The sequence below is a fragment of the Lepidochelys kempii genome, chromosome 7 (genome assembly GCF_965140265.1).
Source record: "Lepidochelys kempii isolate rLepKem1 chromosome 7, rLepKem1.hap2, whole genome shotgun sequence".
Taxonomy (NCBI): domain Eukaryota; kingdom Metazoa; phylum Chordata; order Testudines; family Cheloniidae; genus Lepidochelys; species Lepidochelys kempii.
Window position 1 is genome coordinate 77,891,055 of NC_133262.1, and position 18,094 is coordinate 77,909,148.

The 18,094-nt window shown below is 38.6% G+C and overlaps 1 protein-coding gene across 3 annotated transcripts in view; it reads left to right on the forward strand.

Moving 5' to 3' along the window:
• The first annotated feature begins 445 nt into the window (after nucleotides 1-445).
• The window catches only part of CABCOCO1 (ciliary associated calcium binding coiled-coil 1), a 64,560-nt gene continuing 46,911 nt past the window's right edge, over nucleotides 446-18,094 (forward strand). The window contains exons 1-4 of one of the 3 annotated variants that reach the window (XM_073353419.1): nucleotides 446-596; nucleotides 7,358-7,467; nucleotides 11,794-11,963; nucleotides 14,399-14,543. In XM_073353419.1, coding sequence (XP_073209520.1) covers nucleotides 561-596; nucleotides 7,358-7,467; nucleotides 11,794-11,963; nucleotides 14,399-14,543 — 461 coding nt within the window. In that variant the 5' untranslated portion in view covers nucleotides 446-560. The remainder of the gene's footprint in view (nucleotides 597-7,357; nucleotides 7,468-11,793; nucleotides 11,964-14,398; nucleotides 14,544-18,094) is intronic. The other 2 variants (XM_073353420.1, XM_073353421.1) reach the window with 2 other exon arrangements.

Below are 18,094 nucleotides of genomic sequence, written 5' to 3' on the forward strand. Positions count from 1 at the left end.
GGGGCTGTGGCTGTGGGGGGGGTCACGCAGGGGATGGGGGCTGTGGCTGTGGGGGAGTCACGGAGGGGATGGGGGCTGTGGCTGTGGGGGGGGTCACGCAGGGGATGGGGGCTGTGGGGGGGTCACGCAGGGGATGGGGGCTGTGGCTGTGTGGGAGTCACGGAGGGGATGGGGGCTGTGGCTGTGGGGGGGGTCACGCAGGGGATGGGGGCTGTGGCTGTGGGGGAGTCACACAGGGGATGGGGGCTGTGGCTGTGGGGGGGTCACGCAGGGGATGGGGGCTCTGGCTGTGGCTGGGTCACGGAGGGGATGGGGGCTGTGGCTGTGGGGGGGTCACGGAGGGGATGGGGGCTGTGGCTGTGGGGGGGTCACGCAGGGGATGGGGGCGGTGGTGGGGTCACGCAGGGGATGGGGGCGGTGGGGATCACAGAGGGGTGCTGGGGGGGATCGCGCTGCCGGGAAGCGCCCTGCGCGGCCGCTGCTCTCCCGGCCGCTACCCCTGCGCTAACGTCGCTCCCGCCGCCTCCCAGGGCAACGCAGAGACGCGCGGCCCGCCCGGCATGGCGGCCAAGGCGAAGGGGCAGGAAACCTGGCAGGTACCGGCTCCGCTCCCCGCCCCTTAGCGAGTGTCCGCAGCCCCCTCCGCCGGCCCCGGGGCCCCCGCCCGAGGGTGGCGCCTGGCGGGGCGAGGGCTGCCCCCGTTATCCCGCCTGGAGGCAGCGCCTGTGGGCCGGGGCGGGCGCGTCACGGCAGCCTCCCGCTCCCCGGCACCAGCTCCGCGCGGCTGCCCCCCGCGCCGGCTCCCCGGGCGGGTTTGTAGCGGCAAGTGTGCCGAGGTGCAGAGAGCCCCGCGCGCTGGGTGCCAGAGCTGGGGGCGGTCGCAGGCTTGGGTCTGACCCTGAGTGTGCAAGGCCTTAGCCCCGCCTTCAGGGAGAAGGGAAGGGGTGCAGCCAGGCCTTGCTAGTTCAGCCGCCTCCTGCCTGTGAGCAGGTGTGCTTTGCAGGAGGCAGGACTCTTGTTGTGAGGTTGGCCAGCAGTGCTCACTCCTTTTGTTTAATAATCTGTTGGCAAGTCACATCCTGTTTATTTAAACCTTTGAGATGTTACTAGTTCTCCAGTTAGCTGTACAAAAGGGAAAAAGAAGAGTGTATGCATTAAAAATGTTGGTGACAATGAAATGAAAGTTTTATGCATGGTATAGACTTGTAATATTTACAATAAAGAGAGTTTAAGCAGAACACACACACATACACAAAGTGGGAAATTCCCATACCAAAAGCTTTTCTAAAACCAGTTGAGGTTGCTAACTGACAACTCTTTTAATTTACCCATTGTCTCATTAAAAGCGAGGAAATGATTAGCTAAGGTTATCAACGTTAAGGTTGTTCTGTGATAAAGTAACTTTACTTCATACTTAATATGAACTAATTATTCCTTCTGTGTGGACTGTAAAATTTATAATGTCCTTAACTATAGTTGCTTTTAAGTGCTTGTGAATTTGTAAATTATGTGATAGGTAAGTCTATTGTTGTTTCTCAGCACCTTTCCTTGGTTTTTAAATGAAGTTTTTGTGATATATGTTTATTGTACTTGAAATTTGCTGTGTCCTTTATAGACCCTTCTCAGTATACAGATTTTTCTTGGTTTATTCATGCTGAGAGAGCATCTTAATTTTTAAAATTTCATTGTTGGTCTGAGGGAAATGCATGCAGTTTTATTTTGTGACATGAACAGTATGGGAACAAGATTAGATTTATCACAGATGATATTATATTTTTGTCTCCATGTAATCCCTTCATTGATTTATGTACCTAAAGCCTTCTAGGGAGTTTCACAAATCCTCACAAGATTCCTCCTGAATGCTCTTTTTTTCTATACTAGATCTCGGATTTGGCTTATAGATGTGTGATTTCACAGGTAGACACACAACTCTGTATGGGCTGCATTTCAGAGGAAGCTCAAGAGTACAAGTTATTCCTCTTTAGGTCGACATTTGCTTAAGTTCAAATTTTCTACCTCCAAATCCATATATTTCAGATGGTATCATGAGATAGTGTTATTTTGCTAATTCTGTCCATTCTGGGGGCTTATTTCACCCCAAATGCCTTAATGTGCAGATTCCATGCCCTCTGTAGAGCATTAGAAAATAAACCTGATCTTCATTTCAGTCAGAGGTGCTGGTTTCAGATGTTTAAATGCATGAATAAAGTTAAATTCCTCAAAATTGCGAAGTGGAACAGAGAAGATTTAGCCTATGGAAAGGTAAGTGCTGACAATACTTTATGACGTGTCAGCTTGACCTATTTCACTGACAGGTTTCAGAGTGGTAGCTGTGTTAGTCTGTATCAGCAGAAAGAAGGAGGAGTACTTGTGGCACCTTAGAAACTAACAACTTTATTTGAGCGTAAGCTTTCGTGGGCTAAAGCCCACTGCATCAGATGCATTCAGTGGAAAATAAGTAGGAAGATAGAGAGAGAGAGAGAGAGAGAGAGAACATTAAAAAATGGGGGTTGCCATACCAACTCTTAACAAGACCAGTCAATTAAGGTGGGCTGTTATCAGCAGGAGAAAAAAAAACTTTTGTAGTGATAATCAGGATTCCCCATTTCAAACTGTTGACAAGAAGGTGTGAGTAACAGTAGGGGAAAATTAGCATAAATTTGTTAGTCTCTAATGTGCCACAAGTATTCCTTTTCTTTTCATGGGGAAATAGTTTTTAGTTAATGTAATGACGCATCCACTCCCAGTCTTTATTCAAGCCTAATGGACACAAATCAGACATCAAAGTATAATATTTAAAAACCAGTTGGAGAACACTTCAACCTCCTTGGACGCTCAATTACAGACCTAAAAGTTGCAATTATTCAACAAAAAAACTTCAAAAACAGACTCCAACGAGAAACAGTAGAACTGGAATTAATCTGCAAACTGGACACCATTAAATTAGGCTTGAATTTATAATGATACCTTGACATCTTTAGGCACTCAGACACTGTGGTGATGGGTTGATATACAAAACTCTAAGATTCTTTTTCTCTTTGATAGTGGGAATTTAAAAAGCCCGTGTTGAAGGAAATCCTCTTCTTCTGTAAAATGTATTACTAAATATTCTAGTGTTTTAGGAGAGATTTACATACTTTCCAAAATATTACTTTTATTTATATTAGTATCTGTAAACAGGTTGGTCGGGAAAACAGCAAAAAATTGGTACGATTCAATCAACTAAATTGTGGTTTAAAATAAGTATACTATACAGAAGAAGGCAACTTGTAGAAAATATATTGTATTTGAAATATATCACAGAAGTATTTTCTTTTTCTACAACTTTATAACAATTCCTATAAAGAGTTCAGAGTAAATTTCTTCACATAGTCTATTTTTGTTAGGTTTTATAATCTTTTACTCACATTTCTTAGTTCATTTAATGTATTTTAAATTAAATTTATAGTGTATACTATTGTCTCAAGAATTTGTTTGATTACGAACTTGGTGATGTCATGCATTCTGCATTAAATTACATAAGTTTCAGGTTTTGGCTGAATCTAATGTTACTTGTTATGTGCGCTACATAATACAGGGTACACTGTGCTATTATTTTTACTCTTTTTATCATCTGCAGAATCGCAAGACACAGTTTTGTTTTAGATTGATTAAACAGTCTTAATTGTTTGACCTTCTAAGAAACACACAATTATATATTACTGTTTGCAGAAAACACAACATTTGAATCATAAATATCGCAACATACAATATAAACAGGGTCTTATTTCTTCATTTGGTATTTTTATTACTGAGATATCCTTCATTATTTTCAGAGCTGCAGATTGTCTAGTAATAGTAAAAGTTTAATTTCAGAACAAATATATGCTGATCCAAAATCTTCTTGAAATCTGAATTGTGGCATCTCAGAAAAATACAATATTTTATTATTAAAAGGACACAAGTGCTTCTGATATTTTCTGTTTTGTTGATTTCTACTTTTTATTGCTTTAAATATACACCAAACATATGAGAACAAACTTCCATTTCTTAGTTTATAGGCTTTGTCATTTGCATGTGACACATCTGTTTTTCTCTTTTGAATGGAATTGAAATTAATTTGGCTATTTTTGTTTTCTTCCTTATTTATGTGACAGCAAGAGAAGTACAGTGGTTAAAAATAGTGGCTGTTGATTTTAATTTTCCAGTGTTGGAGTAGACAATGGAGGCTCTCTTAAATTGTTATTTAAGAATTGTATCTTAATTGTTTCATATAGACAGATTTTGGATTTAAAATATTTGATAGTTAATTTAATAATGAAATGCCTTATAAGGTAGTATAAGTGGGCTGCAACCTTTTATATGACAGTTGTTTGGCCTCCATTTTGTCCACAGTCATAGCCCCCGCCGTTCTGTGGCACTGTTTTGGAGGAGGTGCTCAGGTTTCTACACGCTTGAGTTACTTGATTTGATCTGAGGTATTTGATGGGTCTGTTTATTTATTAGTGTATTTTTTTAAAAGATTTTCATGGGTGCCCAAAGCATTAGATGAGTACTTTATATTGTAGTTTCATATACATGTGAATAAATAAATATCTTTGAGAGGTACAGAGACTCTTACATTCATTTTTCTCTGTCTCTTTTGAGGGACATAGTTCAGTTTTCTTCCAGGATATCATATCAGCAGTAATTTTCACAGATGTGCCTCATGGATACACCAGTCTGTCGAAAGACCCTCTCTGGTATTACTCATAGTATACTTTTTTAAGCCACCATTATCTTATTTGTTTTTCACTTAAGAGCTGGAGCTTTTCAATATCTGATGTTTAACCTTATGACTGTCCTGCAAACATTTTTCTTTGAAAAAAGAACAGGAGTACTTGTGGCACCTTAGAGACTAACAAATTTATTAGAGCATAAACTTTCGTGAGCTACAGCTCACTTCATTGGATGCGTAGAATGGAACATATAGTAAGATTATATGTGTGTGTATATATATATATATATATATATATACAGATAAGTTGGAAGTTACCTTACAAACTGTGAGAGGCTAATTAGTTAAGATGAGCTATTATCAGCAGGAGAAAAAAAACTTTTGTAGTGGTAATCAAAATGTCCCATTTAGACAGTTGACAAGAGGGTGGAGCATCATTAAAGATTTACAACCTATCCTGAAAAATGATCCCTCACTCTCACAGATCTTGGGAGACAGACCAGTCCTCACTTACAGACAGCCCCCCAACCTGAAGCAAATACTCACCAGCAACCACATACCACACAACAAAAACACTAACCCAGGAACCTATCCTTGCAACAAAGCCTGATGCCAACTCTGTCCACATATTTATTCAAGTGACACCATCATAAGACCTAATCACATTAGCCACGCCATCAGGGGCTCATTCACCTGCACATTTACCAATGTGATATATGCCATCATGTGCCAGCAATGCCCCTCTGTCATGTACATTGGAAGCAGTGCAGGCCGAGGGATGTACTGGCCGCCGCTTCCAGCAGCTCCCATTGGCCTGGAGCAGTGAACCGCGGCCACTGGGAGCCGCGATCGGCCAAACCTGCAGACGCAGCCGGTAAACAAACCGGCCTGGCCCGTTAGGGGCTTTCCGTGCACAAGCAGCGGAACAAGTTTGGGAACCACTGGTATAACATAGGAGTAGTTTTTTTCATAATAAATGCTTTATTACCATTACTTGTGTCAGAGGGAAGTTTTTATTTTCTTCATTACTTTCATGCTGTTGAACTGTCTTGAAACGTACTTTAGGTCAATATTGTTACCGCTGGAGACAGTATAAAATGAAAAGCTAAGAAGAGTGAATATTATCAACTATAGTACATATGAAAATAGACTAATGCTTAACCAGCAAATATTAGTGTGTCCGGTAGATCTTTGGTACTCATTGCTTCTTGCAGTCCTGTTTTTTGCAGCCATAATCAGCTGCCCAGTTACGCCATCTCCAAGATTGTGGAAGTCATGCTACAACTCTGCAGCAGCAGAAGGGGTACTCTTCAGTGTCTCTTTCTCTGGCTATTGGTAGAATTAGCAGAGCACCAGTCCAAAATTGTACTCCCACCTTACCAGTACTCATACTGCCTTGAAGTGTGAATGTCAGTGATGCTGAAGCTGAGCCAGCTTTGGAGGCCCTCTTCCATTTCTTTGTGTGTGTAACTGAGCACAAACCTTATTCCAGGAGCTTAATCCCACCTCATTTTTTTTCAAGTAAATGAAAAAATCCTTATAGACTTCAGTGGTATTGAATCCTATGAGTATAAAAATGTATACAATTCATGATGTCTTAGTGCTACTAGCACTTTCTTTTGCTTCACTACAGAAATATCCAAAAACTATTAGTAGATAAATATTCATTTTGCACAGCAATTCCATTTTAAAACTTTGTAATGATATAGCTTCCATTTTATAGTGCTTTGAATCCTCACAGCAAGGTTGAATCACTGTTAGTGAAATGGTGCTGAACACGGTTTGACCTTGTCTAAGCTTGTGTATGAACTGTGTTCATCACAAGTTCATCTGCACCAATTGCTGCCATTCATTATCAGCAACAGGACATTTTAGTAGTGTAGACTAGCCAATAGATAAGTGTCAGACACTGACAGTGATTTCATAACTTTTCTTGACATCTTGTTTCATTACTTAACTATTCTAATAACAAATTTTTATTTGCCTACTGATTGACTTTCTAAATTTTCCCACTGAAGTCAACTATATAATCCAGTCAAGTATTTCCCTTGACTTTAGAAGACCATTGCATTGTTAATTCATGTTCAGTTTATCATCTACTATCAACCACATATCTTGCTTTGTAATATTTCTGAATGAGTATTTCTTATACACACCACAGGGGAACAATTATTCTCAGCATTATGAGTATACATTTTCTTTGGAAAAGTAGTTACATAATTTAGATCACAGTATACATTTCCTTGTTTTTGTTGTTAGACTATTAGAAAATCATGTATTTATTTTTAATTGCACAGAATTAAATTGTCAAAAATGGGTTTAGTGGTTAACACGCCACTGAGATGAATAGGGAAAAGTCAAGCATTTGTTTTTCTCGGTACAGAGCAAATAGAATGGTAGAGCAGTTTCTGTCTTTTAAAAGTAAAAGTTCCCCTTTAGTTTAAGGTGGGTGAACAAGTTATTTTTCATGTATCCACCTAACTTCACCTCCATCCCTAAACACCGTTGCTGTCTTGTGTTGCTGGCAGAAAATTTCTCCTGCATTTCTATTTTGGTGTTGGATGAATTATCTTTGTACGAACGTTCTGTAAAGTTCTTTGAGAACAAAAGTGTTATGTAAATTAGATGATTGTATTTAAAAAATCTACTGTTTTTGTATAGGAAGAAGGCCAAGAACAAGATACTGTAGGTAGAGAGATTATGGCATGGACGTTTCTTTCTCTTCCCCAAATTAGTGCTTTGTCAGAACAAAATGTAGAAGGAGTTCAAAAGTAAGTAACAGTAATATATAACAGATATAGATAATGCTGGTGCTTGTGTCTTGGTGAAAGAGAACTTGTGTGATTTATCAGTTGACTGTTTTTGTTGAAGATATCAGGAGTGATAACTTTGATATTGATCATTTGGTGTGATCTTGCCTTCATAAAAGACTTACGTTAAATCAAATTCTGAAGGTGGTGAACTTGAAGGAAAGTAGTGAACTTGCCACTACCTTGATCTTTCACTATGATACTAATTCATGACTTTATTGAAATTAAAAAATCTCATTTGCAAAAGAAATGAATAACACTAGTACTCTGTGCAAGACAATTATTTTAATATAGCTGGTTAAATTAACTCCACCAGCACTACAATATTGATTTATATATGTGGGCAAATGGCATTTTTTGAAGACTTGTATGCTAAGTGAATGATGATTTAATCCAATTTTTGGGACACTTGTGGACAATGGCAGTAATGGAGTAAATAAGAAAATATGTTGGTCTCAGAATGTACTCTTCTCCTATATTCTCTCCATCTTTTTATTTTTCTTTCTCCTTTGCTCACTTTCTTTGTATGAATATTGCAAGTTGATATGGTTTTGGATATTCGATGTTTTTAAATATATACAGGTGTGATTTGTTTCGAAAGTGCTCAGTGAGTTGGGCTGACTGCTCCCATTGTAGGTAATGGTAAAGCTCCTATTGACTTCAATGTGAGTAGAGTAGGGCAAAATTGAGCACTTTAAACTGCCTCCTCCTGTGTCTTAGACCTCATTTTTAGGTTTCAGATTAATGTCTAAGGCTGAAAAAATAGAGGAGTTTGGATATAATAAAAACTGACCCTTAAGAAAGTGGCAAAAAGCTTCATATGAAGCTATCTACGTTCTTAAGGATTTAGGAGTCAAACTTTAGGCATCCACAATTGAATGTGTTGGTCTTAAATTTCAGGGGTGACATTTTCAAAAGTGCCTATGTGACTGAGGCGCACACGTCCCATTGAAAGTCACCTAGCAGTAAGTTCTTAGCAAGCTAAAGTCAATGGAACTTATGCTCTAACGTTACTTAGGTACTTTTGAAAATTCTGCCGTTAGTGGATAAATACAAATGTTTTAGATAAGATTAAAAAGATATGATTCATTACCTTGAAATACTCTTTCTCTTTGTTGTTAGGAAAAAGATCACTTATTGTTGACCTAGTGGGATTCCATAGAGAAATTGGAAAGACATTTTTCCCCATCTAATATTAAAAAGATTTTTCCCCCATTTACTCTTTTACTCTGCACAATAGATCTCCTACTTGTGGCATTAGAGAATGAAACATTCACGTCAATTGAGACCAAATTTCATTATCACCCTGTAACACAATTTCTTGTCAAAATCTCTCATCTAAGATTAGAAAGGAAAATACTGAGAGACCTTTGTGCTTCTCTTCATTTCAGCTGATATATATACACTTTCACAGATGGATCTTAAATTATGACATGTACTGCATTTGACTGAAAAGAGGATGCTTCAAGGGCATTTTAGGTAGCACAAACAATTTAGTACCAGTATTGAAACATCTGTCTCTCACCATAGGGCATCGTTTTTATATACTGTAAGGTTTCCTGGCCACTGTTGTGCTCGATGGATTATGTGTCTGATGTGTTATAGCAATATCCTTGTTTTGTCTATTGATCTAAAGATTTTACTGCTGCCCACCACCATAGTACCTGAGCATCTTCCATGAAAAAAATAGCAATAGTAATAATAGAAGATATATAAAGAATCTCATTGTGTCAATCACATACATTGCAGAATATTGAAAAAATGAATATCAGAAAACCCTAATTCCCTTGAAATAACGATTGTGAAAGCATAATGTTGGCAAAAGCTTATAAGACAGAGGATATGGACTGTTTCAAACTTTGGAAAGTTCACAGTTGGCCACGCTCCACTTCCATTTCAGTACATGACTCAGTGTTTTTAACCAAGTTGTATATATACAGCTGCACAAATTCATCATGTAGAACAGAGGTAATGCTTTAAACAAAACTTAATGAATTATGTTCTTTATATTGTTCACTAGTGAGCCTTTATATTGTTCACTAGTTTGATTAATAAAACACATCTTTTTTTTTTTTTGTATCCTTCAACAGTATAACTTTCTGGCTTTGTGAACACTGTGAACAGTTAGTTGCCTATTCGTAGGTCTGATAGTACTTTGTCTTTTTAGGAGGGAATAAGAAGCAGAGAAAAAAGATTCAGATTTTTTGGGAAGTAAAAACAATTATCACAGTTGGCATCTTTATTGGCCATCTTAACTGGCCAAGGACCGAGAGAACATGGAATCTAAACTATTTTCTCTAAAACACAGTTGAGGTATATTGGCGGAATTGCAAACTGAAGTCCCCAGCCCTGTCCCTCTCTAATCCATTGCATTAATGCAGAAAAATAAAAAAGGATAGTACTAATTCTGAACACAATAGGCATAAATGAATATGGTCAAAAAAAAGCATGGCTTTTCTAAGGAGAAATTTCTCCTTTCTAAACTTCGTTATTTAGAAAAAAATAAAGATTGAGACTTTTTCAAAAGCATCTAAGTGACTTGACTTTCAAGGAGACTTAGGCCCCTAAGTGCCCAAATCACTTTTGAAAATGAAACTCATGCTACGAAATTACTTAGGCACTTTTGATAATTTTACCCAATATTATTTAGTTGAATTTTCAGATATAATGTAAGGTTTGTTCTTAAGGGAGCATTAAAGAACATGAATAGCCTGAGATAAAGAGCAAAGTCTTATTATCAATTAAAAACTTGTGTAGCTGTGAGAAATAAAGAGTCGTAATGAGAGAGATAAAGAGTAAGGAGGTCCCCAGGAATCAATAATAGGCTGACTGAGGAAGTGTACGCTGAGTTGGAGAAGGTTGCGTATAGCACTATGCAGTTGATTAGTAAAGATTTGGAGAATTGTGACAAACTCCAGATGGATTTAAACATGTTGAATATTAGACAACTTCATTGCAGATAACACTAAATTTTGAAAAAATGTAAGCATGGGTGAAGAAATTTTATGGTGATGAATTTGCAGGAACCACTGAGAAAAGAGACTTAAGAGGAGTAACGATGGCTACTCAGTACAGCTGCAGCGAAAAGGCAAATAGGATGATTGGTTATATTAAACCTACTAAGAAAAAGAATTCTGAAAATGACATTATATTGACAAAAAATACAGCCTAGAAAGTTTTCTCTGTTCTATGTCATCTGATGGGTCCTAGGGGCTGTTGCAGTCAAAGGGAGGCCCTAGGAGCATGGCTTCGTTAAAACTGCATTGTCAGGACATGGCAGGGGTCAGTATTTAGGGTATGGGCCTGTGCATGAATGGCTGTAGCTTACTGCAGATACCCTAGGAAATATTGCAACAATAAATGCTGGTATGAGAATTCTGCCATTTGATGCTGAAATTGCACAAGAATGACTTGTGGGATTTTGTCACCATCCATTCTGAGCCTAAACCCTAGCCTTGATTTGGCCTCAAACCCAAATCTTTAGCCTAAGCCTAATTTACATCTTAACACTGCATACCTGACCCATTTGTGTTTGAGTGTTCCAGACAGATTTCTTAGTACAACATAGTAAAATCAATTATCGTCACCAGTGAGTATTATGTTCATTATCATTATTATTATAAAGGCAGGTGTCACGTTATCATGCTGTTAGAGTCATAGTGTTGTGACTGCAACCTCAACTTTGCTCCCAGATGGAGCTGCAGCTAGGACCTTTTTGTAGAAAGTGGAGTTGCAATGAAGCTTACTTTTATAAGTGTATGTGAAGACAGGGTTCACAGTATTTTTCCTTTCTAGTCTCATTTCACCCTAAAACTTCCCAAGAAAATAAAAGCTGATTTTCTCTTGGATTTTCAGCTTCATCTCACTCAATAATTTGTGAATTTTAGATCTCCTTTATATCTGTTACATGTCTGTTACATAGAAGACTTTTGATTTTGTGGTTGCACATCTCACCCGAAAGATACAAGAAGGGATACCTTTGATCAGTCAAATGTGTCAAGTGCACCCACTGATATACAGATGAAGTCATCGTACCATTTTTTCTTCATAACTTACACTTAAATGTAGTATCATCATAACTTGTATTTTAATGTACCTAAACAGTGCTTGAGGAAACATGAAGAATTGGGTTCATGTTGCTAATTACTGATTTGTCCTGTGAACAGTATTAATGTATTAAATGATATAGCTGAATCAGTTGCCTGGAATATACACATGATTGCAGGCAGACTAAATCAAACTTGTGGAACCTTTCACTTGATTTTATACTTCACCTTTCCACCACAGAAAACTGGAAGAGTTTCTCAATTTCAGACAAATTAAGACATCTTTGAAGGAAGCTGTTTTACTAGATTATTATGTGTCTGGATTTTGGTGGGCTAAAGAGATGGACTTCACTCATCTACAGCTCTCAGGATTCATGGCCATCTTAAACTTTCTGTTGGAGAACCTCAGCAGTAAGTATAATTCTTAAACTATTCACTTGAACAGAAACTTAGCATGTTCTCTCAATTACTTGTTTTTAATGTAAGTAGTTAATATTTTAATTAGAAATAAATATTAAATTATTCATTTTCTCCCTGAGTATCAGCATGGTGTGTGCATTGTATTTTGGATATAACTCTTGGCTGCAGTTAAATTTTTATTCCTTCAGAAAAGAATAGGTGAATTTTAAAAAAATTAAACATATAACAACTTTTTACCATATTATTACCTTGCAAAAGGTCCTTGAATAGAATTAGTTAGGAATTTTGCCAGAATGTACATATGCTTCATGGTTAGGAAAATAATTGTTAGGAATTCCAGTTGTCTTGCTATAGAGTCTTCACTACACGAATACCTTAATATGGATTAACTGTACTAATGAAACTATTGAGAAGAATGGAAGCATATCAGAAATGAGTTTTCCTGGGTGTATCTGTGTTCGTGTATGTGTATACATAATACTATAGGCAGGACTGGTAGTGCTGGCTGTGGTTAGGTTTGCCTGACATTTTCCATTATAAAACCCTATTTTCAGTTGCTTAAGACTTTGCCAAACTTTAACCATTTGGGCTGAAATTTTCCATGCCAGGTGTCTGCCTCAGGCTGATTTTTTTTTGGAAAATTTCAGGTAAAACGCTTCCGCTATTTCTATGAGAGTGTGGAAGAATACATTGTTTTGCCCATGTTAAAATATCCTGGTGACCTTTTTTTTTTTCTCTCTCTTTTAAGCATCTCATGCTTTGGAGCAGGGACTTGAAATTTGGGAGGAGGGTGACCTGCGTATCAGGGATGTGTCTTTCTCTGTCCTTGTGAAAATCTGCCCAAATTTGGTGAAGTTATAAGCTTTTGGGGAAAAAAATCACTATTTACATATGCTTAGTAGATTTTTTTTTTTTTAGATTTTAGCATTTAACTCACTGAGGATTTTGTCTCTACTGAGCATGCTCCATCCTGGGGCTGAGCAGAACTTTCCCTGCAGTCGCTGTTCTGCTACGAGCTATGCTGGGTTCAGACATCTTGTCTGAGAACAAGGGAGTCTGTCTCCTGTGATCTCAGTATTCCTACCCCCCGCCCCCCTTGAATGAGCATGGAGAAGAAAGCTGCCTTTTCATATGCAATGGGGACATGAGCTGGACCTGGGAGAGAAGATTGGGAGACTAGAACTGGAAACTGGTTGGAGGGGTAAGGGAACTAGAACTGGAAGTTGGGGTGGAGGGTGAGATTGAGACTGGTTAGCCAGGAGACAAGTATTGGAAGCTAGTGGGAAGACTGGGACTCACTGTGCAAGGAGACTGGGACTGAGAACCAGTGTGGGGAGGTGGGAGGAGAGAACTGTAACTGATAGGACAAAGAGACTGGGGCAAAGAGGTGAGTGGGGAGGTGAATTCTAAGAGAGAATGAGAAGCTGGAGGAGAGAGATTGGCATGTGGGTTTAAGTTTAAGCGTGTGCTGAATTCCTATTGAAGTCAGTGAGCACTTCGGCATGTCTTTAATGTTCATCTTGTGCTAAAATGGTTTGCTGCATGTGGTTGGACTTAAGCAAGTGCTTAAAGTTAAGCACATCCATAAATAAATGCTGAAACAGGGCCTGAGGCAGCATAAGTAATACTACTTTGGATTAGTCATCTGTTAGTTGTGCCTCAGTTGGAAGAGTGCTAATTCAAAGAAGGGCTAGTCTCAGACTGCAATCTAGCTTGAAGATTGAAGGCTGTAGAAAATACAGCCATGGACAGCATTTGGTGCCCAGATTTGATCCCTTCAGATCCCTGAGCACCTTCAACTGCTACTGAAGTCAGTAGGAGTTTATGGTGCCTAGCACCTCGTAGGAGTGCGCAGGGCCTCCAGTTCGCTTCCAGGTGTGACTTCTGTCCCTTCTTCATGTGTTGCTCTAACCCCACAACTTCACTCCTTTTTTGCTTTACTTCTAGGGGACTCCCCATTTGTTGGCATTCCCAATTCTATTATTCAGTCTTCCCACTTCCTGTGGCTTCTTTCCTGTGCACACCGTATTTTGTGTATCTAAGATTACTCTCCTCTCTTCCCACCATGGTTATTCTTTGATACCTCTGTGTTCAGCATCTGAAATAGAATCTGTCCCTGATTCTCTGTTCATGTAATTATGATGTCAATATCTGAGTAAATAAGCTACCAACTAAGTAGTTTGTGTGTGATCTACTTTTGTCCCTACAGGACAAAGTGACCATCGATGGTGTTGTGAGGGAATGTTAAGACTACTGGATTTTTTTAAGAATAATGGAAATAAGCAATAAAATTTGTCCAATTTTAAAAAAAATATTCTACATGTCCTCAAATGGAACTTTTCAAACATTAAAAAAGTCTCTCAGTACTGTGCCAAGAAAACATCTGTCACATCTATGTTTAGTTTTTGTTCTGGATTGAATTGCAGCCAAACACATGACCCTTGAAGACAACATAAAAGAGCTTGGGAGAGCAATGGCTGGAATAGGGGAGTCTCATTCAGAAAAAAGTGGTGGCTTGGATTTCTTCAGTGTTGATCAAGCCAAGGCTATAATCAATTACTTGAAGATCAGGTATACTTTTTTTCCAATATCAGTTATGTTTATATTCTAATAATTCAGCACTGTAAAGTATCTGCCAATAAAAAGAGAGAGTTATTTAGTTTAACATGATCAAACTTTGCCAAAAACTCCTGAACATTACACTAACACCCCCTCCTTCCCCACCCCGAAAAAAACAACAACCCAACAACCCAAAACCATTTACTTAAATAACAAGGCTCTGGCCTCAAATGATACAACCCAATGACTTCAAAGTTTAGACTAACACTCTATCCTATTTCATGGTCTTGATGGTGAAGATTCTCTATGCTTCAACTGGGCAACAGCAAGTTATTCCTCCCCCTCCCCCCCCGTTTTTTTGTGGTGAGGAATGGAGAGAGGAGGGAAAGGGTAGAGCATTATCTTAATGATTCAGTTATAAATGGCATAGTTTTAGGCCTTAGTCCAGCAAAGCACTAGATCATGTATGTAAGTTCAAACCAGTGAGTAGTCCGATTGATTTCAGTGGGATTACTCACATGGTTAAAGTTATGTACTTGAGTACTGTACTGGCTCAAGGCCATAATGAATAAATACTACTCGTGAACATTATTTGAGAGACAAGGTGGGTGAGGTAATATCTTTTATTGGAGCAACTTCTTTTGGTAAAAGATAAGCTTTGAGCTACAAAGAGCTCTTCTTCAGGTGACTTTCATCTGTCTGATCTTAAGAAGAGCTTTGTGTAACTTGAAAGCTTCTCTATCTCACCAGCAGAAGTTTGTCCAATACAAAATATTGCCTCACCCATCTTGTCTCTCAATATCCTGCGACCAGCACAACTATAACAATACTGCAAACATGACAATTATTTGAATTTTGAACATAGATTACGTTCAAAGCCAATTTGGGATGGTCTCATGAATGGAATAGGAAATCCATGTTTTATGTACAACGCTGTTCTAAAAATCATTAGTGTGTTGCTTTTACTAGGCAGCCTGTACCACAATACAAAAGAGGTCCATCACCAGCTTGCAAACTACTGCTGTTGTAAGCACAAAAAGAGATGTGGCTGCAAACAAGCAGCAGTATGTATTTTTTAAATGTGACAAATGTAAGGCTGGATAGTGGCTCATCCTGCATACCAGTGCAAGAGAGTAAGGGGATGTAAGACACTCTTTACCCCAGTATACCATGCCATTTGTTTCCATCACATGGCAGGTGGCATGCTTCACAGAGCCACTGTATCCCTTGCTTTTGCAGGTGGGCAAAAAGGGATGAGAGGTAGTGAAGAATACCTCCAGCACATTGAGGAGCATACATCGTACTAGGTATACACCTGTGCAGCACACACTGTCTTGAGCAGTGGGGAGATGAGGTGGGGGATTCTGAAAATCTCACTCCCACAGTGCTCGAGGCACAGTGCAAAAATGAACTGCCTCTAGCCCTAAAGTAAAAGTTGTCGTGGTATTTATGAGTGTCATCTTAACTTTTTATCTTTTTTTCCTTCTAAAACTTTCATATGTTTTTATGGAACAAAGGTTCTTTCATTGAAAGACCACAGTGCTCTTGGGTAACTATGTATTTAGACTGATCAGATCCATGTAGTTTGTAGTGTTTTGACCTATGAGACCATAGACCTAGTCTTACTTCTATTGAAATCTTAACTTCAGTGGGTGTAGGATCAGACCCTATAACTTTCCCAGTGGAATGTTAATCCAGCTAACAACTAATCTGGGTGTTAATCAAGGGTATGCATGAATATTAAAAATCCTTTCCAAATTGCTGAGCAAAATATATATACACATACACTAAAGTACACCATATATAAAAGCCATTATTTCAGCCGCTTTCATATTTTTTAACAAATAAAAAATAAATCGGTATATTTAAGCTTTGAAGTCATTTTCAAATTATACAAATACAAAAATAACTAATTTTTGTTACATTTTTAATTAATGTATTTTCCCATCTTCCTTTTACTTGTTTAATTTTTAAGTGATAGGTCTGTCGCTCTTAAAGTGAATATGCTATGTTTCAGTTCAGATCAAATTTTTACAGTTGAGTTACGAACCCCTGAGATGTATAAAGGAAATAGGAATAAATGCTTAACTATATTGGCACAAACTGTTCAGCAGCTTTCAGGTTTAGTGAAAGATGACAGTTATCCTCTTTTTTTGTTTTGTTTCCCTTCGCAAATACACATCAACTTATCTCTTGCCAGTTTCTTTCAGGAAACAGTTGATCTAGGAAAATGTCAGTCTTAATCACCTTCACTTGCTTACATGACATCATAAAAGGTCCGATTCTTTAAATAGTTACAAGAGTGAAATTAATTATGTGTGCAATTGTTAATAGCATTGGTCACCAAAAAAATCACCATCGGTAACAACAGAAACAAAGAGCAAGCACATTAAATTTATATATCTTAGAAGAAAGAGAATTTTTGTCCTTAACATAGGATTATGGGTGCTAGGTTAAAAATAGTTCCATTAAAGAATGAATTCAGAACTTCCAAAATCATCATCAACATGAATAAATAAAATCTGATATACATAAGACACAATCCACTACAATATACCATGAAATATTTTGTGGGTATAAAGAGAGGATTTGATTGTTCAGCACTGTCAGTCTGGCTCCTTTCTGGGCCTTTTCAGTAAATACATAAAATGGTCTAAAACTAATGGCTAATAAGACAAACAAGGTATTTGACTTATTAGTAACATGTCTTTTGGCATTTACAAATGATCCACACTAAAATGTTACCAAAAATGGCAAAGGAGGTTGGGAGGGTCAGAGTCATCTGAAGGTCAAAATTACCTAAATTAGTTCCAGATAAATTATGAGGCCTGTGTAAACACAAGCTTATATCTCACTACCAGGACATGGCAGGAATCAGAGCTGAAGTATTGCAGACAAAATGTACTGTAAATGGAATGGCAGATACTGTAGAACAAATTAGTTGTCTGTGTAATCTGTGTCTGGTGAAGAAAATTTGGAGTTTGACGCAGCTGAATTTCTTGTTTTGTTTTGTAATCTCAGTTGTCAACAAATTAAATTGAGTGGCTGAAATAGTTACATTCTGCAGTTACATTTTGTGGAGCCTGCTCAGTAAATACATTTAAGTCGCCACCATAAAGTTGCCCACAGAACTTGAGAATTCATCTACTTACATGCACAAAATTGTTTGCGCACACATAAACATACATTTGAAAGTTGTGCAAATGCATTCGGGCAAGTCTGTAGGAAAATTATTATTATTACCCAAAAGGCACAGGCAAAACACCTCTGTGCCCTCCTGATTCTGGGCAGTTCCCAGGTCTGGAGAGGCCACCAGCATAACTTGGACTGCCTTGGGATCTTGTCTAATTACAGCAGCTGATCTGGGCTGCTCTATGGGCTGCAGCACTGCTTAGAATCATAGAACCATAGAATATCAGGGTTGGAAGCGACCTCAGGAGGTCATCTAGTCCAACCCCCTGCTCAAAGCAGGACCAATCCCCAACTAAATCATCCCAGCCAGAGCTTTGTCAAGCCGGGCCTTAAAAACCTCAAAGGAAGGAGATTCCACCACCTCCCTAGGT